Source organism: Hemiscyllium ocellatum, chromosome 11, assembly GCF_020745735.1.
Source record: "Hemiscyllium ocellatum isolate sHemOce1 chromosome 11, sHemOce1.pat.X.cur, whole genome shotgun sequence".
Taxonomy (NCBI): domain Eukaryota; kingdom Metazoa; phylum Chordata; class Chondrichthyes; order Orectolobiformes; family Hemiscylliidae; genus Hemiscyllium; species Hemiscyllium ocellatum.
The window spans coordinates 43666723-43693134 of record NC_083411.1 but is presented as its reverse complement, the minus strand read 5'-3'; the positions used below and the strand labels follow the sequence as shown (position 1 = coordinate 43693134).

The following is a 26412-nucleotide window of genomic DNA, read 5'->3' as shown; positions in this document are numbered from 1 at the left end:
AAGAAAACCTTCATGACCCAATATTCTCTTGTTTTGAATGTCAAAGTTTTCTAAAATTCTGATGTAACAGTTTCTGACTTCCCATTTAATTTTAGGCTGGGATTTACTGGCTAAATATGATGGATCATTTCTGTTCAGGATGGCTTCTCATTTCAATAGCTCTGGTAGAACTGATCAGTCTCAGCTGGATCTATGGTGAGTAGAACATTAGATTAGATTACTTACAGTGTGGAAACAGGCCCTTTGGCCCAACAAGTCCACATCTACCCCCCGAAGCGCAATCCACTTAGCATGGCCAATTCACCTGACCTGCACATCTTTGGACTGTGGGAGGAAACCGGAGGAAACCCAAGCAGACACAGGGAGAGCGTGCAATCTCCACACAGTCAGTCGCCTGAGTTGGGAATTGAACCCGGGTCTCTGGCGGTGTGAGGCAGCAGTGCTAACTATTGTGCCATTGTGCCACCGTGCCGCCCACTAACAGAAACAAAACTGACATAAAATAAAATAATAAAATTCAGAAAGGCTTGTGTGGATTTTCCTGTGTCTTCAAAACTGCATGAGAATGCTTTGGGTGAAATGATATTCCTCATCCTCTTCTCTGAAATTGATGGGAATTCAAATTACCTTCACCCATTTATATTCTCATTTTGGGAGCTTGGGTTTAAAAGGGGCAGTACAACAATCATGTGCAACACAATTCTGATCTACGGATGGACCTGAGTGTTCAGTCTCCAATTCCAAATTTTACTCCAAGACCTTGGAGCCTCTAAGTCCCTATTTGTCACTTCTACATGGGTTTTAATCTCCTTCTTGTCTATAGCCATTTATAGAGAACTTCCTTTGCCTCAGAAATGAGCTTCACCCATTGCTCAGTGAAATGTAGGTGGAAGTTCCATTGCTATGAAACACTGGAAATACTCTTCTGTATCATTTAGGTGGACGGATGGGGTTATGTGCAGTTTTTCACCAGGTTCTGGCTTGAACAGAACTTGATGAAGAATGGTTCAGTTAAAAGGATTGCCAGTTAATTTGTAGATTTACCCAGGCCCCTTTGACTGATCTTGTGTGTCAGGGTTATTATGGTCACATTTCGGACAATTTTTCACGCAATGTTCGGACGTGCCCTTTTAATCGTGGCCACCAACATATTTCCTGAAACCTTTCCAAGGTGTTTTCCAACTCTTAGTGTCCATATATGTTATGGCACGAATAAATCATCAAATTATTTTCTTTCTCTGGTTTGACACTTTCATACAGTATCACAGCCTCTTTCATGTGTATGCCTTTTTATTCATTATATTCCTCAGCTTCCTTCGCTTCCAAGACTCTTAAGAATTCCTTTTTGTTCTCCTGCTAAATCAGTTGAGGCCACTCCTTTCTCTTTGGGTGCTCCTGTTTCCTCAACCTACAGCTGCCATTCTTCTCCAGCTATTGCCCCTCATTTTGCTAATTCACCTGCTTTTCTATTTCTCTCTCGTGATAACTTCGAATGAACTTTCACTTTCATCACTCCATATTCTTTCCCTTTTGCTGATCAAAGATGTACTTCAACAATGAGACAGATCGTAGGACCTTTCCATCTGCTGACACAAAGTCTCTTGCCTCCCATCAGGGGAGCTGTTCTGTCAGACTGTTGCACAGATACATCCTGTCTGAATAGATGGTAGATTCTGGGGATGTTTATCTGGGTGGCTCATGATATATGCCACTGCTGCCAACTCAGCTACTTGAGCACTCCTGGTCTTTGGCATTTTGAGGACTATACTATCCATCTCTCATCCTTGTTCACCTTCCATATAGATCCCACAGCCAGTTCTCCATTCTCCATCCTCTACAGATGAAGAGTCATCAACAACAATGTTAGGATTATTTGACATTCCCTTCCTGTTCCCTATTTCTGTCTGTCTGACTCTTGTCTTGGCTATTCCCTGTAATCTCTTAACCAGAATTCCCTCCTCTTTGATTTGATAGAAATCATCCCTTGGGTTCATTTGCTATCACCACCTGACAGTCATGGGGTGTCCTCTGGTAAATTAGGTTATTTGCTAACCTGGTAATATGTTTTGACCCTTTTTACCTCTCTGTTTCATCCTTGTAATCATCGTGTCCATCTCGCAATTCTGTTTTGGTTCACTCTGCCAACGTTAATATGTCTATCCAGCAGCATCTGAATGGGTATATCTTCTATCAAAATTGTCAACGAGTTCAACCCTACAATGTAGATGAAATTTTGTAATTCCCAGAACGCTGCCCATGAATACCTTTCACATGCCCAGGATCCCTGCTCTACTGGCATGAGCATGTTCGAGGCACAGGCTACTGGTCTCAACTGAGCATGCACCTCTTGGAATAAGATATTGCAGAGTCTGTTGTAGCCATCTCCAAGGAGAATGGTTCAGCTGGGTTTGGGGTTTTTCAGGGCAGGAGCACTCACCAAGCACTGGTTTAAGCTACTATTACTTGTGTGTGTTCTGCCTTCCATTCCCATGGGGCATCTTTCTTTACTAACATCATTAGTGGTGATGACTTTGTAGCAAAACCATCAATATGGGCTCTGCAATACCCAGTCAAGTCTAAAACAAATCTGAATCTCTTCACATCTGTGGGGATGGGAAGTCTAGTTGCTGTTTTAAATTGTTGTTTATCTATCTTTCTTTTTCATCGTGTTAACACTCCTCCTAAATAACTCACTTAACAGACCTTATTATTTGAGTCTTCCTTGGATTCACTTTTGACCCAAGCCCCTTTAGCAATTGCAAACAGTTGTCTCTCTATCCCATCCTGTTTTGTATTACACATTTGTGTTGGAGAGGCCTGAGACCATCGTGTTGGGTTAGTGCAACAACCCACTTGTTGCCTCAGTTGATAACATATGCGGCACTGGCTGATGTCCCTCTAGTGGCAAGGGCTGGACCTGCATCTGATTCATCCCACCTCTCTGGGAGTTTGGACAATCTCTGGCATTGTGTCCTTCTTCACCGCAATTAAAATACTTCCGTGAACCCCTAGGGACATGATCACTCTCTGTGACCGCAGCCGGGTCTTCTCGTTCATGCCTGCATCCCCTTCCTATCATTTGAGAGGGCGGTGGTGGTCCCCTTGGGACTGGTCCCTTTCCTTCATTTCTCCATGCTGCCCCTTGATCTCTAAGAGGTGCCATTCATCCTCCCGGAGCCTTACATCCCCTGGTCTTCTCCTCCCAAACTCTGCCATTTTCCTCAACACTCACGCCTCAATGTATGTGTTGTTGGAGGGTTAAACACATCACACACCTTTCACAAATTCTCTGTGCAATGGGACACCATTGTATGCACCCACCGATTGTTAAAAGGTGCAACCAAATGTCACTGGTCTAGCCCTGGGTCGGAGACACTCTGGAACACTAGCCACTGTCTGGCGGCAAATGCAGTTCAGTGCTCCCCTTTCCTGTGTCTACCCTTATTAAGTGTTTCCACTGGGTGCCCTCTATTAGCTCCCACAGCCGTCAGTACAGCCTCCTATAACACATCTAATGCTCCCCCTCCCACATTTTGTGGCTTGGGCAAAGCTGACTGAATAGTGGGATCAGTATTTGTGATTTCCTCCTCCTCATTATCGAACCCGTGTGTGGTTCGCTGCTTGTGGATAGCTTGGATAGCTCCCAGGGATTATCTCCAGGCTGACAATCTCTCATACACTTGGCTGTATCCCTGAACATCATAAGGAGTGGTACTGGTAATATCGGGAGGGTTGGTCGCGAGTATAGGTGTTGCCCTCCTTCCTGTTCTCTCCTATAATGTCTCTATCTTCTTCGTACACTTTGTATGTTCGTCTGAGGTCCCTTACACTAAGGGACCTGTGTTGACATATATAGTACATTCATAGCCATTTTTGAATCACAACACTGTTTCTTTAACCCTTCTGTTTGTACATGAGCCCTTTTTGTTTCTTCTTCACTTTTCACCTTTTCCCTCATCAATTTCTCACACTGCGTATGAAACAGGTTCCTATGCATGAGGTCTGAATCTCTGTGGCTTTGTAAATTCCTGATCTTCTCGGTCAATCTCTTTACCTCTTCTCTAATCTGAGCTCCCTCTGTTTGCAGTTTTAGCTCTCAGTTCTGGCTTTCTGCTCAGACATCCACCACACAGCTGACTGCAACAGCTTTATGCACTTTCTTAAAGTACCTTTCTCTCATACTCTCTTCTGGCAAACTCCAGAGAGTATCCCCATGTGTTCTCGTTCCTGCACCAATCCTACCGTTATACTTACACTACTTCAGCCATTTCCCAGCCATGTTGCTGAAATCCTATCCAATCAGAGTGCCCTGGATTCGTCACTTGCTGTTAGCGCTAACTTCTTTGATATGCCCACTGTTCTTTTTCTGTCTTTCTCACAATCAAATTTCCACCTTCTCCTTCCCACACCCACTTACTCCACTGGGGCTTTGGAAAAGTCAGACAGTACGATGTCCTGCATCAGAGTAACTTAAAGCAACTTCTTATCAATGCCCAACCAGGAATGCCAAATTCTGTTGCCCAGCTCTGACAGACAACTGTCTCGACATAGTTCAAGATATAGCAGAAACACTTAGAACTCTAGAAAACTCAATTAATTTATTGAGAACTTAAATGAATCTCACACACGTTTAAGTACTACTTACACTACCCTGTGTTCTGTGATTAACCCCAAACATTATTTCCCAGGAGAGTGGCAGCCAGCCAGTTTGGAACACTTTTCGGTGCCTTCACCATGCCTCTTGACATAGGGTACCTCCTGCAAAGTTAATCTTTGAGTTCTGCTGACGAAAGTATTTTCTCAAGTTTCTCTACATGCAGGATTCTGTGCCAATTGTATGCCTCATTTGGAATTATCTGTGCACTTGACCAACCTCAACTGTCTTGTCCTTTTTTGGCAGAGAGAGCAGTTACTGATGTCCTGCAACCTTAGCTCTTCGCAGACCTGAATGACTCATCATAATTCTGATCACATAACAGCCCATTGTAAAGTCTCTTGTCAGTTCCAGTCATCTTCAGCCTTATCCAACAGCTATTTGCCATTTGACTCAGTCAGTCAGCACTTTCTCCCACTGCGGTTGTGGAAAAACAGAATTAATTCTCCATCAGTCTGTTTACAGTTCCCCTTCCAGGTAATCACCTTGGTGATTGGGAACAGTTTATTCACCCTGTTTGCAATCCTGAATGATCTCTTCCCTGGTTAAACCTGCTCATTAGATACCGACAGTGTGGGATGGACGATATGATTGTGTTCTGCTTTCTTGTTGTTCACAGGGGCAAACAGATTCATCAAGGACATTGAGATGATGATTGGGCAAAGGACTTGGCTCTTCTGGCTGTGGTGGAGAGTCTGTTGGCTTTTGATCTCTCCGTGTTTGCTGGCAGTAAGGAGATGTTACACATTTTAATGATCTAAAGTGACAATGATCAAACTCCAGATAGGCTGGTTACATTCTTGTTGAAGTACTGTGGGCAGATCTGGGGACCACGCACCTTAGGAAGGATACATCGGTCTTGGAAGGGTTACAACATACTGTAGGTTCACAAGAGCAATATCATGATTGCAGGGGTTAAATTATAAAGAGAGATTATACCAATTAAGTCTGTTTTCTCTAAAATCTAGAAGGTTGAGGGTTGATCTGATCAAAGTTTTTCAAGATATTAACAAATCACAGGATGGGTAAAGATAAATTATTCCTCCTGGTTTGGGAATCTAGAATTAGGGGTATAGTATAAAGTTAGGGTCAGACCATTTAGGAGGGGTGTGAGGAAACACTTCTATACACAAAGTATGGTCTATGTTTGGAATACTTTCTCACAACAGCAGTGGATACTGAATCAGTTGTTAAAATTATCCTTCTCATATTTAAAATTGTGTTTAGCAAAGATATTGAGGGATATTGTGCCAAAGCCAGGCACATGGAGTAAGGCCAAAGGTAAGTCATGATGTCATTGAATCAATGGGGCTCAATGGCCAATAACTGCTGCTTTAGTTGTTCAGCCTTTTTGAGTAATTGTTTTGTGCTTTCACTTCATTTCAGGTCATCTTGCTCTGGTCCTTAGTAACATATGCTCCCCCAAGATATGGACCAGTTGAATACCCTGTCTGGGCAATAGCACTGGGCTGGTGTATGACCACCTTCTGCATTATGTGGATTCCCATTGTGGCTATTGTGAGAGTTGTTCAAGCTGAGGGCTCCACCTTGTGGCAGGTAACTCCTTGATACCTTTCAACAATTGAAGAGCAGAATTTCTGTGATGTTCTCCAAATCTCTCTGTTCGACAACAATTAAACATTACATACGGCAACACAAATATCATAAAACATCCAAAAGAAATTTGCAGTCATCTTTCACTGCACATTTTCACATGGTTCCATAAAGGGATGCAAATCATATAAATAAATGTTTGCTTTTAATGAAGATCAAAATGGAAGTGGACAGGTAAAGTAATGTGGATCGCAGTTCCAGAGTACAAAGCCTTGGCAGCTAAAGGGTTGGACATCAGTCGCAGGACAAAAATTAGAGATTGTGAGGAGTCCTTAATTAGAGTAGGGTAGGTAGAACATAGACAATAAAGAGCAGAATAGGCTCTTCAGTTCTTGATGTTGCACCGACCTGTGAATTAAAATAAGCCCATCACCCTACACTATCCCACCATCATCCATGTGCTTGTCCAAGGATTGTTTAAATCTCTCTAATGTGGCTGAGATAACTACATTGGCAGGCAGGGCATTGCACACCCTTACTACTCTCTGAGTAAAGAACCAGCCTCTGGCATCTGTCTTAAATCTATCACCCCTTAGTTTGTAGTTATGCCCCCTCATCCAAGCTGAAGTCATCATCCTCAGGAAAAGACATTAACTATATACCCTATCTAATCCTCTGATCATCTTGTATGTCTCCGTCAAAACTCCTCTTAGCCTTCTTCTTTCCAATGAGCACAGGTCCAAATCTCTCAGCCTTTCCTCATAAGACCTTCCCTCCAGACCAGGGATCATCCTGGTAAATCTCCTCTGCACCTTTTCCAATACTTCCACATCCTTCCTCAAATGGGGCGACCAGAACTGTGCGCAATATTCCAAGTGCGACCATACTAGTGTTTTGTATAATTGCAGCATGACATCATGGCTCCAGAATTATCTCCCTTTACCAATAAAGCCTAACATACTGTATGCCTTCTTAACAGCACTATCAATCTGCATGGCAATTTTCAGGGATCTTTGTACATGGACACCAAGATCCCTCTGTACACACTACCCAGAATCTTTACATTGACCCAGTATTCTGCCTTCCTGTTATTCTTCCCAAAGTGAATCACCTCACATTTAGCTGCATTGAACTCCATTTGCCACCTCTCAGCCCAATTCTGCAGTTTATCCAAGTCCCCCTGCAACCTGCAACATTCTTCCACACTGTCCACTACTCCACCGACTTTAGTGTCATCTGCAAACTTACTAATCCATTCACCTGTGCCTGCATTTAAGTCATCTATAAAAATGACAAACAGCCCCAAAACAGATCCTTGTGTCAAACCACTAGTAACCAGACTCCAGTCTGAATATTTTCCATCAACCACTACTCACTGCCTTTCTAATCTAATTAAAAAGCCAGTTTCTAATCTAAACTTCTCAATCCCACGCCTCTGCATTTTCTCCAACAGCTTATAATGTTGAACCTTATCAAAGGTTTTACTGAAGTCCATGTACACCACGTCAACTGTCCTACCCTCATCCACATGCTTGGTCACTTTCTCAAAAAACTCAATGAGGTTTGTGAGACACGACCTGCCCCTGACAAATCCGTGTTGACTATCTGCAATCAAATTGTTGCTTTCGAGATGATTATAAATCCTATCTGTTATAATCCTTTACAAATCTTTTCCTACAACAGACGTATGACTCACTGGTCTACTATTACCTGGGTCATCTCTACTGCCCTTCTTGAACAAGGACACAACATTTGCAATCATCCAGTCCTCTGGTTCTAAACAATGGCAACTCAGTGGTCAAAGCCAAAGGCTCCAACACCTCCTCCCTAGTTTCCCAGAGAATTTTCAGATAAATCCCATCCAGATCAGGGACTTGTCTACTTTAACTCCTTCTAGAATTGATAACACCTCTTCCTTACTAACCCCAATCCTTTCTCGTCTAATATCTTGTACCTCATTCTTCTCCTCTACATTATTCTCCTCTTCCTGAGTGAAACAAATGAGAATTATTTGTTTAGCACCTCTCTGATCTCCACAGGGTCCACACACAATTTCTCACTTATGTATTTGACTGGCCCTATTCCTACCCTCGTCATCCTTTTATTCTTCACATACCTATTCTACCTACTGAATTCTGCTCATGTCCTCTCTTTGCTCTTCTTAACTCTCCCTTTAAATCCTTCCCAGCTAATCTTTAATTCTCCATCTCCTCATCTGAACCATTTTGTCTCATTGTCATATAAGCCTCCTTCTTTCGCTTAACAAAAGATGCAACATCCGGAGTATACCATGGTTCCCTTACTCTATCACCTCCTCCCTGTCTGACAGGGACATACCTATCATGGACATGCAATATCTGTTCCTTAAACCAGTTCCACATTTCAAATCCTCTGCATTTTGCTACTCCATTCTATGCATCCTAAGTCTTGCCTAATCGCATTACAATTGCCCTTGTCCCATTGATAAGTCTTGCCCTGTGGCATGTACCTATCCCTTTCCATCACTAAATTAAACGTAACTAAATTATGATCACTCTCTGCAAAGTGCTCACCTACAACTAACTCAGACACCTGGCCTTGTTCATTACCAAGCTCTAAATCCAGTGTAGCCTCCCCTGTTGTCGGCCCTTTGATATACTGTGTCAGGAAACCCTTCTGTGCACATTGGACAAAATTGGTCTATCCAACATACTAGAGCTATAACATTTCCAGTCAATGTTGGGGAAGTTAAAAGTCTCCCAAAATGACACCCTGGTCCTTTCACTCCTGCCCCCAATGTTTTTCCGATCCCCTCCTCCACATCTCTGGAATTCTGTGAAGGCGTATAAAAAACTCCCAGCAGTGTGACCTCTCCTCTCCTGTTTCTAACCTCAGCCCATACTACCTCAGCAGACGAGTCCTCATCAAAAGTTCTTTCAGCGACCGTTATACTGTCCTTGACTAACAAGACCACACCTCCCCCTCTTTTACCGCCTTCCTTGTTCTTCATGAAAGATCTAAACCGTGAAACCTGCAACATCCATTCCTGACCCTACTCTGTCCATGTCTCCAAAATGGCCACAATATCAAAGTCGCAGGTATCTATCCATGCTGCAAGGTCAGCTATCTTATTTTGGATACTTCTGGCGTTGAAGTAGACACACTTCAAATCAGCTTGCTGTCTGCCAACACGTTCCTGTGACCATGACATCCTGACCATGTCCTCCCTACTCTCATCCTCCTCTGCACTGGAACTATACCTCAAGTTCCCATCCTTCTGCTGAGCTAGCACCAGCAAATTTCTCACCCAGGATATTAGTACCCCTCTGGTTCAAGTGTAGACCATCCTGTTTATAGAGGTCTCACCTTCCCCAGAATGAGCCCCAATTATCCAAGTACCTGAAATCCTCCCTCCTGCACCATCCCTGCAGCCACATGTTCAGCTGATATCTCTCCCTATTCCGTACCTCACTATTACGTGGCACAGGAAACAAACCAGAGATATCCAGGTGAGAGAAATGGAGGAAGTTTCATCGAGAGTGAAAGATAAGGACATGGAGAGATTTGAAAACAACAATGTGAATTTAAAGACCAGATGTTGCTTAACCATGTGACCATGTTGGTCAGTGAGCACTGGGGTGTTTGGAAAAGAAACTTGCCATGAGTACAAATATAACCAGCAGAGTCAACTGCCTTTGGGGCACACTGTGGGAGACCAACCAGGAGTATGGAAGCTTCACCAGCTGGGGGCTTGTCAATAGTGTGTTATTCCTGACATTGTAACCGCACTGTTCCCCACCTCCACTTTCTCTGTTTTGACCTTTTCCCGCCTGAGTATAATTATCTTTCCAAATGCCAATGGCATGCATGCAAAACATGTTAAATTTAACAGCAGTAAGCTTTTCTTTGATAAAACTGTGGGAAATAGAACCCACTCACTTCAATAATTTTAGTCCAAGACAAGATCTGAAGCAGCAGTATCGTTTATTATATGCTTGCAAGCGTGGTGTCTAAAATAAGCACACAGAGTTTAGCAAGTACAAATCTTATATACAATTCATTCCTTTTTACTCCTGCCCCGTTATTCCATTGCTCCTCCTCTGTTTCCATGTCCCACTTCTCTAAACCCAGCGCCCATTACTCTTGTTTATCCCTTGCCTTATCTGGCCTTGTACATAACAAAGTACACATTTTGCTTGGCCATTTCACCACATCCTGCTGTGGTCCATTGTTAGGTATATCCTCCTTCACTGTCATCTGCTCTTTGTTAAAGCAACATTTCCTCCCATTCTTTATCCTTACTGTGCCTTATGACCTCTTGATTGTGGTTTGTTCTTGCTTTTGCAGAAGCAGGAAATAGATGCTTATAACTATTGTTTATACAAGCATATCTAGCTTAACCTACACCCCCTCCCCTCACAGCACATTTTCTATTTGTCTGTAATATCTACCTTTGTTTGCAAACACATTTCATTCTTGTATGCACATTTTAGCTAATGCAAAAACAATTATATATTTCCTTCATATAGTTTTCATTCTTGTTAACTCAACTGTTGGTTGAAACAATTACACACTGGTGTGAGTTTATTTACCTTGTATAAGCAACTATGGTGCAGAAGTAACACTGCTTTACCTATATCCCACAAAACCTAACATCAGGTGATGATGCTGCATCTAGAGGCGGCCAATTAGAGAGTCTCTTGGTCAAACAGGGAGGGTCTGTAACACATCCAGAACTTTCCTCTCCAAATCTTTCACCTCCAGTCACTGAAAGCCAGGGAGCAGAGAGCAGACAGATAATTGGGGTGTTTGTCAAAATTAAATTTCACATTGAATATGTTTCAAATTCTTCATGTGTTCATCATCATTATTTGTTGATCCCATCTTGCCAAGAGAGTTAAGTGTACTCACATGCCTCATGCTTGGCAGAGATTAAGGGACACTTCACTTTTTGTGTGGAAGAAACGATGTTGTGTTTTGTGTTGATTCTTTCCTGAATGTTGGTGTTAGTGTCCAGTGTTGTACTCACTACTCAGTGGGACATGGCTGCACTTGCCGGCTCAGCTGGCAGGGCCCCTCTTTGGAAAGGACATTGACTCAGGTTGTTCTCAGCTGAAAAATGTGTTGCTGGAAAAGTGCAGCAGGTCAGGCAGCATCCAAGGAGCAGGAGAATCGACATTTCGGGCATAAGCTCTTCTTCAGGAATGAGGAGAGTGTGCCAAGCAGGCTAAGATAAAAGGTAGGGAGGAGGGACTTGGGGGAGGGATGTTGGGAATGCGACAGGTGAAAGGAGGTTAAGGTGAGGGTGATAGGCTGGAGAGGGGGTGGGAGCGGAGAGGTTGGGAAGAAGATTGTAGGTCAAGAAGGCGGTGCTGAGTCTGAGGGTTGGGACTGAGATGAGGTGGGGGGGAGGGGGAATGGGGAAACTGGAGAAATCTGCATTCATCCCTTGTGGTTGGAGGGGGACCATGAGGTTACCAGACCAGAGGGAGTCTGATTAGGGAGGTACAACAAGGCCTTCTACACAACTGGACACCATTTATTAATGCACACCACCCTTACATGGGATGTGCAGGTATCTCATCTTCAACCTCAGTCCCAACGCTCGGACTCAGCACCACCTTCTTGACATGCGATCTTTTTCCCGATCTCTCCGCCCCCACACCCTCTCCGGCTTATCACCCTCAGCTTAACTTCCTTCCACCTATCGCATCCTCCATCCTCAGTCCCAACCCTCAGACTCAGCACTGCCTTCTTGACCTGCAATCTTCTTCCTGACCTCTCCGCCCCCACCCCCTCTCCAGCCTATCACCTTCACCTTAACCTCCTTCCACCTGTCGCATTCCCAACACCCCTCCCCAAGTCCCTCCTCCCTACCTTTTATCTTAGCCTGCTTGGCACACTCTCCTCATTCCTGAAGAAGGGCTTATGCCCGAACTGTCGATTCTCCTGCTCCTTGGATGCTGCCTGACCTGCTGCGCTTTTCCAGCAACACATTTTTCAGCTCTGATCTCCAGCATCTGCAGTCCTCACTTTCTCCTTCAGGTTGTTCTCGGTCAGGGTGGTTGAAATGTAGTGGGTGAATTCAAATTCCTGTAAGTACTCTGCCAAACAACACAGAGACGAATTTGCACAAGTCTGACACTGCCCTTTTCGGTTGCTGAATTTCTTACTTTGACTTTTCACCAACCCCTCCCCCACAGGAGTCAGGCCCTTCCTACATCTATATCTCCATTTCCGTAACCCCTCCATTCCACACTATTTCACCCTCATCTCCCTCTCACAGTTACCAGTGACACATCTGGATGCATTCGCCTGCTTCCTTCCCTTACCCAGAAGCCTTCAGACTGGGCCTTTAAAGAACCACACAAAGTGTCAAACTATAGGAGATACCATATCAGTGTCAGCAAAGAAACTTTTCAACCATCCCGTCTTCATTCCACACTTGTCTTCTACTATCCCAAAGATATTGACTTGGAGAATGGCATTTCCCTTGAAAAAAGTTCTGTTGGAAATTCTTGGAGGGTTATTCAAATGTGGGGTCATCGCAGTTATACAGGTTCTTATAGAGGGCTGGTGACTACCCTCCTCATCTATCCTCTTGAGCCAGTCTTGCAGCTCGGTTCGTCTCATGTGTTCTGGTCTTTTTTTTAATGATTTGCCTTTTGTATCGTGGACATAGACCTGACCACTTCCTCTGAAATGAATGACAGTCAAGACAGTCTTCAGGTGTGACTTTGTTAGCCAGGCATGAGCTAGTGTCCAAATCTTATCCTTGACATTAAACTCTTTTCAAATGCTTACTGCACTTTAATCTGCCTTTACAAGCATTAAATATCATGAAAGTATTGTCTAAAAATAGTGGGATTTTTGGAAAACTGTTCTTTGGAAAACCAGAAATTCTGCAGGTACTGGATCACAAGGTTACCAGACCAGAGAGAGTCTGACTAGGGAGGTACAACAAGGCAAACCACTGACCTTCTACATAACTGAACAAGTTTATTAATGCACACAACCCTTACACGGGATGTGCAGGTATCTCATCCTCCACTAACATGGCCACTTTGGTAACATTTTATTAAAAACAGTTTCTCATGGAAGAGTATTCAGGGCATGCAAATGTGTTACAAGGGGGAACCTCCCAAAGGCCAGTGGGGTATTTTGACCCACCACAAACATACCCCTGTGTGTATCACTACATCTCAACTCCTAATTAGGAAATGGCAATTTCACATCCCATCAATTGGTCAGCCTTGAGGCCGCATTTCTTGCTTGTGGGGACTCTAGCCACACAGCAACATCCTGGTGAGTCTATCACTAACACAGATATGGATGAAGGCTTTCACACTAGGTAAACTGAGGTGGGGCAGATTTGGGTGACATGGGGGTGAAATAGTAGTCATAGTGATGTTGCAGTTATGTGATTGGAAGATCAATCCTGGGCCAATCAAATCTGGCACCAAGTGTTCTGAACTGACTTGGTTTCCAGGGAGACGGATACACTTGGTATCTAGGAATATGAAGTTCATGGTGGGATCCTGAAGAGAATGTTTTCAGTCATCCCAGCAAGTGTGTGCTCATGCAGTACAGTTTGTCAGTGAAGCAGTCTGTCTGTTTTGAGTGGGTGCTGCTGTTCAGGAGGAGATGGTGGGATCTGTCTGGTTGCATGATGGAAACTGATAATGAGCCACTTGTAGTGTTGATTATCCCACTGCTCCCTGGCTGGCCTTTATCTATCTCCCCCTGTCAACTGGAGTTCATCTGAAACTCTGCTGCAAGTACTCACACTGGCACAAAGTTGTGTTCATGAATAACTCCTGAGCTCACTGACCTCTGCTGGCTCCTGGTCTGGCAATGCTTCAATTACATTTTCATATTCTGGTTTCCGATCTCTCCATGGCCTTATTCATCACTCTGTGTGTGACCTCCTCTTGTCACACAACGCTCCAACATCACTGTGCTTCTCCAATTCTGTATCTGGCTCATACCTGATTATAATCTCTTCACTATTCATTGCTGTTTCTGAGCTCTGAGCTCTGCAATTACCTCCATGAACATCTTTAACTCTCCCCTTCTCTCTTCTTTCCCAAGTGCCTTAAAAATTTCAAAGATTTTGGTAATCCATTCTCATGTTTCCTTTTATTTCTTAATATCAAAAATATATGTTCACGCTCTTGCTAATCACCCAGAACCATCTTACTGTTATAAAGATGTGAATGCATTTATTTTTCATTAGCAACATGGCTTTCCTGATAAGAGACATTAATTGCATCCCAGAGCAGGCAAAGATTAAAATGCTGTAGGAATGTTGGTGTTGCTGCAGTGTTTGACATTTTGTTGTCTATCCCAGTTCGCTCTTCATTCGGTTCTGGTGAAGCCTCTTTCTCAACCCCTGTAACACGCCTTGTGAATGTGCTCTCACAGTGTCCTCAGCACACACCATGTCTCTGGAATGAATGGTCAGGGGATATGTTAAAGCTAATGAAAGTCAATTGGTGATGTATCCTACATCAAGAAGATTTAGCTGTCGGTGAGACTAAATGATTGGCTCAGTCACACTGCTTCAGTTAATGTGGCAGTGCTCACAGTAAACTATTAGTGATAAGACATTCCTTCAGTGTACTTCACTGCTTAAGAAGTTAGAGTTTACACACAGGAGTGTAATCTCCAGAATACATACACAGGTTAAATATATTTTCAGTACAATATGAAATGCTATGTATTAAAGGAAAATCTCAATAAAATCAGCATTAACCTGGTTAAATATTGTTTAAAATCAGGAAGAATTTCTTCAACATTTCTTTGTTATTTTCACAGAAACTTTCTGCCGCTTGCACAGCAGCTCCTGATTGGGGTCCGTTCTTGAAACAACACAAAGGGGAAAGATACGGAGACAGAGCTGATTCTGCAGAACTCTCAAACTCTGTGCAACTTCTGGCCACTCCAAAGATGTGAACATTTATGGGGATATTTCTGATTGATTTATAAACAATGGATCTTAAATTTTATTGTTGTTATGATGCACGCCACTGTAACTGCAGGGAGGATGTTCAGAAACTCAGCCAGGTGTCAACAGCAAACATGGGCATTAATTTGAAGCAGGGTGGAGTGTGGTAGAATTACTGAACATTACATTTCCTGTATCATGAGTTCTTTGACATGAGCTGAGGCTCCTGCCTAAGACCTCGTGCTAATATATGGGATTCCAGTGACTGTTCCTCTCTCCCCAATGTTGCCCAAGTTTCTACATTAAATAACAAAACCCACCTTTAAAAAAAGTTGTCCAATCAAAGTCAATCCATTCTCTGAGTTCCACTTTCATGCTTCTATCCTTTGCCATTCATGACACATGAAACTTAAAATTATTCACTTTTCCCAAATCGTCAACTGTAATCTTTCCAGCTTCACTCTAATCCCTTTCCGGAGGCTTAAATGACAGTCCATAACTTGGGTCTTTGATCTGATGACCTTCATGTGCTTTTCTCTTCTTCTTCAGATACCTATTGATATTATGATCAGCTCTGCTCTATAGCTCAGTGTTCTGTCAAGTGTGATTAAAAATGGGCCTTCAGCTCCCTTGCTCATTTAGAAAATCCACAACAATCAGGGGCAGTGAGGGACTCCATGATAGTTTGGTACAACCCAATATTGACTTTGAAACGTACACCCCCTTGCGTGTCCCAATACTGTTTTTTTTAATTAATTCACAAGATATGGGTGTCACTGGATGTGCCAGCATTTATTGTCCATCCCTAGTTGCCCTTGAGAAGATGGGTGCTGCCTTGAACTGCTACAGTCCATGTGCTGTTCATAGACCCCCAATGCCATTCACAACCGAATTCCAGGGCATTGAGCTGGTGACTCTGAATGAACAGTGGACGATATGGTCAGAATGTGAGTGGCTTGGAGAGGAACTTGCAGATGGTGGTTTTGTCCATGTTTTGATCTCATTATTCAGAAACACATATTAAAAATAATATTCGAGTAAAAAATGAGGTCTGCAGATGCTGGAGATCACAGCTGCAAATGTGTTGCTGGTCAAAGCACAGCAGGCCAGGCAGCATCTCAGGAATAGAGAATTCGACGTTTCGAGCATAAGCCCTTCATCAGGAATAAGAGAGAGAGAGCCAAGCAGGCTACGATAAAAGGTAGGGAGGAGGGACTAGGGGGAGGGGCGATGGAGGTGGGATAGGTGGAAGGAGGTCAAGGTGAGGGTGATAGGCCGGAGTGGGGTGGGGGCGGAGAGGTCAGGAAGAGGATTGCAGGTTAGGAGGGCGGTGCTGAGTTGAGGGAACCGACTGAGACAAGGTGGGGGGAGGGGAAATGAGGAAACTGGAGAAATCTGAATTCATACCTTGTGGTTGGAGGGTTCCCAGGCGGAAGATGAGGCGCTCCTCCTCCAGCCGTCGTGTAGTTGTGTTCTGCCGGTGGAGGAGTCCAAGGACCTGCATGTCCTCGGTGGAGTGGGAGGGAGAGTTAAAGTGTTGAGCCACGGGGTGATTGGGTTGGTTGGTTCGGGCGGTCCGGAGGTGTTCTCTGAAGCGTTCCGCAAGTAAGCGGCCTGTCTCACCAATATAGAGGAGGCCACATCGGGTGCAGCGGATGCAATAGATGATGTGTGTGGAGGTACAGGTGAACTTGTGGCGGATATGGAAGGATCCCTTGGGGCCTTGGAGGGAAGTGAGTGTGGAGGTGTGGGCGCAAGTTTTACATTTCCTGCGGTTGCAGGGGAAGGTGCCGGGGTGGAGGTTGGGTTGGTGGGGGGTGTGGATCTGACGAGGGAGTCACGAAGGGAGTGGTCCTTGCGGAACGCTGATAGGGGAGGGGAGGGAAATATATCCTTGGTGGTGGGGTCCGTTTGGAGGTGGCGGAAATGGCGGCGGATGATACGTTGTATGCGGAGGTTGGTGGGGTGGTAGGTGAGAACCAGTGGGGTTCTGTCTTGGTGGCGGTTGGAGCAGCGGGGCTCAAGGGCGGAGGAGCGGGAAGTGGAGGAGATACGGTGGAGGGCATCGTCGATCACGTCTGGGGGGAATCTGCGGTCCTTGAAGAAGGAGGCCATCTGGGCTGTGCGGTGTTGGAATTGGTCCTCCTGGGAGCAGATGCGGCGGAGACGAAGGAATTGGGAATATGGGATGGCGTTTTTACAGGGGGCAGGGTGGGAGGAGGTGTAGTCCAGGTAGCTGTGGGAGTCAGTCGGTTTATAATAGATGTCTGTGTTGAGTCGGTCGCCCAAGATAGAAATGGAAAGGTCTAGGAAGGGGAGGGAGGAGTCTGAGACAGTCCAGGTGAATTTCAGGTCGGGGTGGAAGGTGTTAGTAAAGTTGATGAACTGTTCAACCTCCTCGTGGGAGCACGAGGCAGCGCCGATACAGTCATCGATGTAGCGGAGGAAAAGGTGGGGGGTGGTGCCAGTGTAGTTGCGGAAGATGGACTGTTCCACATATCCTACGAAGAGGCAGGCATAGCTGGGGCCCATGCGGGTGCCCATGGCAACTCCTTTAGTTTGGAGGAAGTGGGAGGATTGAAAAGAGAAGTTATTCAGGGTGAGGACCAGTTCAGTCAGTCGAAGGAGGGTGTCAGTGGAAGGGTACTGGTTGGTGCGGCGGGAAAGGAAGAAGCCGAGGGCTTTGAGTCCTTCGTGATGGGGGATGGAGGTGTACAGGGACTGGATGTCCATAGTGAAAATAAGGCGTTGGGGACCGGGGAAGCGAAAATCCTGGAGGAGGTGGAGGGCGTGGGTGGTGTCCCGAACGTAGGTGGGGAGTTCTTGGACTAAAGGGGACAGGACCGTGTCGAGGTATTGGGAGATGAGTTCGGTGGGGCAGGAGCAGGCTGAGACAATGGGTCGGCCGGGGCAGGCAGGTTTGTGGATTTTGGGCAGGAGGTAGAAACGGGCGGTGCGGGGTTGTGGGACTATGAGGTTGGAGGCGGTGGATGGGAGATCCCCTGAGGTGATGAGGTCCTGGATGGTCTGGGAGATGATGGTTTGGTGGTGGGAGGTGGGGTCGTGGTCAAGGGGGCGATAAGAGGAGGCGTCCGCGAGCTGGCGTTTGGCTTCAGCGGTATACAGGTCAGTGCGCCAAACTACCACCGCGCCTCCCTTGTCTGCGGGTTTGATAGTGAGGTTGGGATTGGAGCGGAGGGAGTGGAGGGCTGCACGTTCTGAGGGTGAGAGGTTGGAGTGGGTGAGAGGGGTGGACAGGTTGAGTCGGTTAATGTCACGGCAGCAGTTGGCTATAAAGAGGTCGAGGGCGGGTAGGAGGCCAGCACGGGGTGTCCAGGTGGATGGGGTGTGTTGGAGGCAGGAGAAGGGGTCGTCAGAGGGTGGGCGGGAGTCTTGGTTGTGGAAGTAGGCACGGAGGCGAAGGCGGCGGAAGAATTGTTCAATATCTCGCCGCGTGTTGAACTCATTAATCCGAGGGCGTAGGGGAATGAAGGTGAGGCCCCTGCTGAGGACTGATCTTTCATCCTCAGAGAGGGGGAGGTCTGGAGGGATGGTGAAGATCCGGCAAGGTTGGGAGCTAGGACCTGGTGTGGGACTTGAGCTGGAGCTGGGGCTGGGGGCGGGGTTAGGGGCGGGGACAGAGATCGAAGTAGGGGTGGAGTTAAAAATAATATACTCATTTGTCCTTGTCACTGAGATGGACACAGAGATACAGAATTCAGTTTGCAGTTCAATTTGATCTTATTAACAAAATGTTCCTTATTAACAAAATGTTCCTTATTAAAACACAGTGTCAGCATTTCCCAAATTCCCATAATATTTATGCTTTGTCAACTTCCATCCATCTGAGACAGGATATTGCCCACAATGATCCATGTGTTTGAGCTGTGCTATTGGAATATCCTTCCTCTCCGACGTACGGCTAGCTCTCATCCATGAAGGTGGGTTTTTCACGTCGGGGCAATTTTCTTCTGGGTCCTCATGGGCTGCTGCATGATCTTCTGTCATGAGTCTTCACTGCAAAACTTCCCTGAGAATCTTCACTGTGAGTCTTCACTGAGGGGAGGTGACCATGTCTGTTCTTATCCCTCGTTGCCCCAGATCTTCCAGAATGTTCTATGGCCTTTGGTCAATAGGGTCATGAGCTGTGTTCAAAGGATCCAAATGATTCACACCCACACCTTCACTGTTGCCATGCCAGGGAAGTGTAAAGTGCACATTCTCAGGCACCAGCTGGAAGTCAATGTGCCAGAAAGTCTGATTGATACTTCTGCAGTACACCATCCTCAGGATGTTTGTAATTGGTTCCCCCTTAATCTTTGTGAACTCTTTGACCTTGTTTGCCATGGTCCTCTGTAGTCAATAGCTACAGACTGCTGTTTAATTTACTTTGGCCAATTTTCTGTTAGGCCTGATTTCTCAATTTAGAATATCCCATTTTAGGTGCATGGTCCACAGTGTCTCCTGCTGATCCCTTGAAGTGTCTCGCAGAAATAGGATCAGAGGTTCATAACACACTCTCATGCAGCAACATACCAAGTTTCCGATAGAGATACCCTAACTCCCTGATTGTCTGAATTCTCCATTGGACAATGCAACAATACTCTATACACCAGTTATCATCCTCCTCACATTAGTAAGCTTCACAACTCTATATTCAAATACCCAAATACATGTGATGATGCTGTCACTTTAACAAGGTTAGTTTGTACTTGGGTTTTTTTTTAAGAGAGTTTGTAAAGGCAAAGGTGCTGAAATGTCTCAGAAAGAGCCTAGTTTAACAATGGCAGGGGAGAGGCTAGTTCTCTCAATTCAGTTCTTTTTCTACTTTGGGAGCTGTAACAATGAGAGGTTGCTTGCAGTGGAGAAAGGTTCCAAGTTTCAGCAGATGGTTCCTGACTGACTTTCTCTCTGAAATCTCTTTGGAAGTAGCTGCAGAGAGGAAAGGTTCCATGCTTCAGCAGATGCTTCCTGGCTGATGTTCCTCTCTGAAGTCTCTCCTGTCTGTAAGAAGCTGTGTTTGAATTTACCTTTTCCAAGGGGTGTGTTTATGGGGTGTTACAGCAAGTGTAATATCTTTACAGCTCCTTGGTTAAATTGCAGTATCGAGTCAGTTGAGTCTTCAAATAGTTTAGTTATTCTAAATTCTGTTTTCTTTTGTTTGTGTTTCAACTGTTGTGTTTAAATAAATTCTGTTTTGCTCAAAGCCAAGTGGTTTGACGAACTGCATCGCAGCTGGGATATCCACTATGTATCTGCTTTTAAAATAAGAAAAAGGTAGGGTCTGGACTATCTTCCTGAAATACTTTGAGGGAGTCTGGCCTGGTACATAAGAGATATCAAAGGAGAATTAGCCACTATTACGTACATTGGCTCATCGTCAAGCCTCTTTGGTGATTAGTAGTACTAGATAGAATAATATACATACCATGCATCAATTAACACAGTCCATTCCCAATGGAGTCGGGGTTCATTAATTTCTTGGCTCCTATTGTAGGTCCATTGAGTCCATTGCTGATTTCTGGATGAATCCTTGCTTACACGGATGAATTCAACAGTAAAAATGGTCAGGTTGATCAAAGCAAACTGGATGTTCAACATAGCCATTTGTGATCGGACTTGTACCCACTGGTGTATCTGCACATTTGAACCCCAGAGCCAGAAATCTTACCATTAATTAATCACTTTGATTTCCCAGATACCATTTTAAATTTGTTCTGTCTGCTAACTAACAGGAGTAAACAATTTCTGTGCATTTGCCAATTCTGACTGGACCTGCTGTAATTGTTCTGGTCAGAATTCAACGTCTGGTACTTTTCCCAATAATCCCCTAATGTTTGGCCAAGTTCACCACTGACATTGACAAAGGTTTTTAGTCCTCCTGTGGATATCTATGAGCTCGATTAGACCTATCATGGTTGTCATGTGTGGTCTAATACAAAAGATGGTGCTTTGGATGTTACATGTACTGTACTGACAGTGAATTTGTGATTCAGTATTCTTCTCCTCCTCTATCCACTACCCCAGTGTACAGGCTCTGGATCTCTACAGTACTGTATAGAAGAGTGTTCATCTGAACACCATGCAGGGCATGTTCATTTAAATTTACGAGATAGTGGCACACATTTCCTTCTTTTGTTTGCTGGCATTTATCCAAAGTGGTACCTATGAGCCTTGTTTCTTTCTCATTCTTTTACAGAAGAATGCCATTCTATTCTAACCCTGCACCCTCTCAGATAATGCCCACATTTTCCACCTCAAAGACTTGTAGCCAATTTTGATTTGGTGTAATGATTGTGATCCTCAATACTATCACCACAGCCTTTCCTGGATCCCCCTGAAATCATCACTGAACCAAATTATGGTCAATTGCCATAATTGACAATGTGAAATATTGAGACAATGCTTCCTGTGGAATAAATGTTCTGTCCGTTCATTGCGGATCCATGATGGGTCCGGCTTGGCCTGCTCAATGTTCTCCCTCAACTGATTTGCTCATCCCCTGGCCACAGATGCTGCACAGTCTGCTGGTTGTCATACCCAACCATCACGGATTTCTTGGGATGGACCCAAAAAACACCATCCTCACACTTTCTTGCCTCCAGTGTGGGCAGACCACAGAGAGCTGGGAGATCTGTAATCTTGCTGCATTGGTGCTTCCATTGTTGGCATCCTGACAATCCAGGTAATGGTGTCCACCAACAGGTTGCATCTCATCATCCTAGAGAATGGATCAAAGAGGCATCTGTTATTATCCTAATATATATAAAAACCAAGCTTAGATACCTCTCCACTCTTCTCCACCTGAGGAGATATTTTCTAACTCTATCTAGTCTTAGCTGGCACTAGGGAAACTCCTCCCAAGATTTGCGAGTATCAAATGTTCTCAATTCTTTTTATCAGTTGACTGCACGTGTGTCAGGCCGTCTCCCAGGCTTGACATTGGTTTAAACCAGAATGGAGGGTCAGGAGAGGATTTCATTGTGTGTCTATGCCAAGTCTCAGCTCAGACCTGACATTTGTTCATCCAAATGGGGGCAGATTAATGGGGGAGGGAGTTGGGAGGGTGTGTGTGTTGGGGGGTGTTCGGGTCGGAAACTGGTCAGTATGTTGGCATAGTCAGAGGTTCAGATGATTAAAGTTTCAATGACATGATGGACAATGGCCAAAGACAAAAATGATAGCTGTCTTTTGTACGGTATGGTTCTGTAGTCTTGTGTGATCATAATACAGATTCAGGCTACAGTGCTATGAGAGGTTTATGGCAGTATTCCTCTACAAACATGATGGATTAACGGAGCACCAGGTTGGGGTGTGCGTGCCCATGTCTGTCTGTCTGTGTCTGAGTCTCTGTCTGTATAAACATGCGTGCGGGTGTACGTGTGTACAAGTGGATTGCGTCCCCTGCCGGGGGGACGGCTCTAGCTATCTGGGATTTGCTCCTCCAATTTGTCATGGTGGGAGCCATGGAATGACTGCCTTCATGAAGGAATTTTTAAAAGTTCATTCACAGGATGATGGCATCAGTGGCTAGATGATCACTGTTTGCCCATCCCTAATTGTTAAGAATCAACCACATTGCTGTGGGTATGTAGGCCCGACCCGTTAAGGATCACTGTTTCCTTCCTTAAAGGACATTAGTGAACCAGATGGGTTTTTCCTGATAATCAACAATGGATTCATGGTCATCATTAGACTCTTAATTCCAGATATCTACTGATTCCAAATTCCACCATCTGCTGCAGTGGGATTTGTACCCAGGTCCCGAGAACATTACCTTGCTCTCTAGATTAACAATACAGTGATAATACCATTAGATCATTGCCTTCCGCTGTTGTTCATTTCTCTGGGATAAAGCCAGGACACCTTGTTGGGTGGACATTCCCTAACCATCCTTTTCACTTTAAGGCTGCTACACACTGAGGCCCTGTCTATACTGGCCATAATTGGTGGGGCCAGCTTTGCTTCAATTCCTGAGGAAGAGACATCAAGAGGGACAATCTTCCAGGATAGCGTCCAGGATCCTCCTCTGGATTGAAAACTGGGGCTGGTTCTCAATTGGAATTGAAAATTTGGAATGGCTCTGGATCAATGGCTGGTCTGGTCTTCTTCTTCTTTAACTCTTACTTTCTCCAGTTCCCGCTTTCCTCATTAGTGAAGGAAGCCAAGGAAAAGATTTTTGTGCCTTTGGTGATGACCTTTGTGTCTTCACTGTCGACTGGAGTAGTGCCAGATAATCGGAGGGTGGCAAATTGTATCCCCTTGTCCAAGAAAGGGTATAGGAATAATCCTGGGAAATATAAACCAGTCAGTCTTACGTTTGTGGTGGGCAAATTATTGGAGGGAAGTTTGAGTGGCAGGATTTATGATTACGTAGAAAACCATAGCTTGATTAGAGATGGTTTTGTGAGGGGTATGTCTTATTGAATTCTTTGAGGATGTGACGAAACAACATGGATGAAATCAGAGCAGTAGATGTGGTGTACATGGATTTTAGCAAGGCATTTGGTAAAGTTCTGCATGGTAGGCTCATTCAGGATGTCAGGAAGTCTGGCTGTCTAGATACAGAATTGGCTGGCCCAGAGAAGACAGAGTGGGGTAGTAGATGGAAGGCATTCAGTCTGGAGCTCGGCGACCAGTGTGTTCTGCATGGGTCAGTTCTGGGACCACTGCTCTTTGTTATTCTTATTAAGGTTGGGGAAGCAGGACGGGCTATCCTTGAGGTGATCGGAAGGTGTCAGGGTGGACAGAGAGCCGGAAGGGGCATTGGGGTGGGCTGCCTTAGAGTGGCCGGAAGATGGAAGGGACTGGTGGCTTGCTGAGTTGCTGGGGCTCTGTATTTAATGCACTTTTTAAAAATGTAACTGGATTGTCCTATGTACAAATCTGATTGTTACTGTTTAGTAATGATTGAAACTGAGATTTGAGGTTTGTCCTCATTTCCCTGAAAACTGGTTGAACAATGGGGTTTGGGGCCTAGCTTTGCTGATCCTTTCCTTGTAAAACTGCTGTTTATTTGTATACAGCTGTTCATGTTAATTGTTTTGTAAACTGTGTATTGTTGAATGGAAAAAAAAATTTAAAAAACAGGAGATTTAGAGTCTCCTCAGCTTAGGCGACTGACTCTGTGCTGGCTGGGCCACAGTCAGCGTGTTACTGTGGCTGTTGGTTTCTGCTTTTGTTTGGGTGAAAACCTGATTCCTGAACTGGCTGAATTATATAGCTGGTTTGTTAACTGGTATTGCTTTTTATTAAGGACTGATTTCTAAACTGCTTCATCTACCCAGCCAATATGTCTCTGGGGTGGAGGGGCGGTGGGGGGGGGGGGTGGTCAGATGCACTGTTTTATCTAATTGGACTGTCTTATATGTATTTGCTAGTGTTACTGTTTTGTGTTGACTGAAACTTGGATTTGAGGTTAGTCCTCATTTCCCTGAAAACAGTTTGAACGGTGGAGTTTGGGGCTTGGGGCCTGGCTTTGCCACTCCTCACCCGTGTAAAATTGCTGTTTCATTGTATACAGCTGTTAATATCAACTGTTTTGAAAACTGTACTTTTCCTAAAATTTGAGAGTGTCAGTCATTCTAGTCACTGACAGCTGGCTCTCAGAGGGAGCTGGGCAGGTACCAAGGTCTCTCCATTCATGTCAGAGGACTGACTCTAAGCTGGCTGGGCCACAGTCAGTGTGTACTAATGCTGTTGGTTTTTGTTTGTTTTTGGGGGAAACCTGATTTCTAAACTGGCTGAATCATATAGCAGTTTGTTAACTGGCATTCCTTTTTATTGAGGACTGATTTATAAAATTCTCGTGTCCTGAAATTCGGGAGCGGACCAAATCCATGTGAGTTAACTGCACCTTCACAATGTTCTGTGTTCTTGTGAATGGACCTGGTTCTCTGTGATTAAACCAGGCCTCCATGGAGGCAGGAACTCTTGTGTGTGTGCTGTGGGGTATTATTTATTGCCTTCAGGAGTGGACTCTGCATAACGGCATGGATTCTGTCTTTGGTTGTGGACTCTATCGCTGACAATTCATTCTGCATACTGGAGTAGATTCTGTTCCTGGGAATGGACTCTGCATCTTGAAGATAACTATTTATGATAATGGACTCTGTGCACCAGAAAGGACTCTGTTAGTAATTGACTGTGTCTTGTTAGTTGGTGGGTTATCACCTGCACTGTCTTGTGTATCCCTGGGTCTGGTAGACCTTGCTGTGAGCTGGGAGGCTCAGGTTATCCTGAAAGCTGTCACCCTGAGGGCTGGGGTCGTGGGTAGGCCAACCTGTGATCCTGAAGGTGGATAGTCCACCCCGATTCCAGCTCTCGGGGCAACCATCAGGTGGTAGGCAAAAGGTAATTGGGATGGGCTGCCCTAGAGGTGGCCAGAAGGTGTGTCAGGGTGGACGGAGAGTTGGAAGGGGTGTAGGGACAGGTTGCCTTTGGGTGGCTGGAAGGTGGGAGGAACGAGTGGTTTGCTGGGTTGCCAGGAATGTCGGTTATATGTTTTGTCGCTCAGTTTATCAAACTGTTTGTACGGGATTGCGTTTTACCGTTTCCTCTTTAATGTAAGGTGGGATTCGAGGTTCATCCTTGTTTCTCTGTGAACTGATTGTACGGTGGCATTTGGGGTCTGACTTTGCTACCCCTTTCCCCCGTAAATTGCTGTTTCTCATATACAGCTGTTAATGTTAACTGTTTGGAAATTTGTACTAGTTAATAAAATAGAAATGTCAGTCATTCTGTTCACTCTGACAGCTGTCTCTGAGGGAACTGGATCAGTGTCAAGGACTCACCGTGCATGTCTGAGCTAGCTGCTCACATCCAGTGTGGACTGATGCTGTTAGTTTCTGTTTTGTTTTTGGGGGAGACCTGATTCCTGAACTCTCTGAATTATATCGCCAGTTTGTTAAGCGGTATTCTTTTTTTTTGACAAAGGGTGTTTAGATCTTTATTATTTTCCACCACGAGGAAGAAAGGAAACACCTGAGTGGCCAGTGACAAGCAGTGCCCTTCACATCAAAGGGTAATGCTGCGTGATCAAAAAAGTGAAGAGGGGGTAGGGATGAAATCAAAATAGAGGTTATTCCTTTTTAATTTTGTTAAACAGTACAAAATACAGTTGACAATAAACAGAAAGCAGCAGTTCACAAAAACCACTCTATACAGGGGAAAGAGCAGCAAAGTCAACCCCCATTTCTCACCGTTCAGCCAGTTTTCAGGGCAATCAGGACAAACCTCAAATCCCACTGCCATTCATCACAAAGATAACAGTAACAAA

The 26412-nt window shown here is 44.8% G+C and overlaps 1 protein-coding gene across 1 annotated transcript in view; it reads left to right on the top strand.

The window, feature by feature from the left end:
* The window catches only part of LOC132820318 (sodium- and chloride-dependent neutral and basic amino acid transporter B(0+)-like), an 87759-nt gene extending 72617 nt beyond the window's left edge, over nt 1-15142 (top strand). Inside the window, exons 11-14 of the mRNA XM_060832342.1 lie at nt 96-195; nt 5274-5383; nt 6041-6211; nt 15005-15142. Coding sequence (XP_060688325.1) covers nt 96-195; nt 5274-5383; nt 6041-6211; nt 15005-15142 — 519 coding nt within the window. The remainder of the gene's footprint in view (nt 1-95; nt 196-5273; nt 5384-6040; nt 6212-15004) is intronic.
* The last annotated feature ends 11270 nt before the right edge of the window (nt 15143-26412 follow it).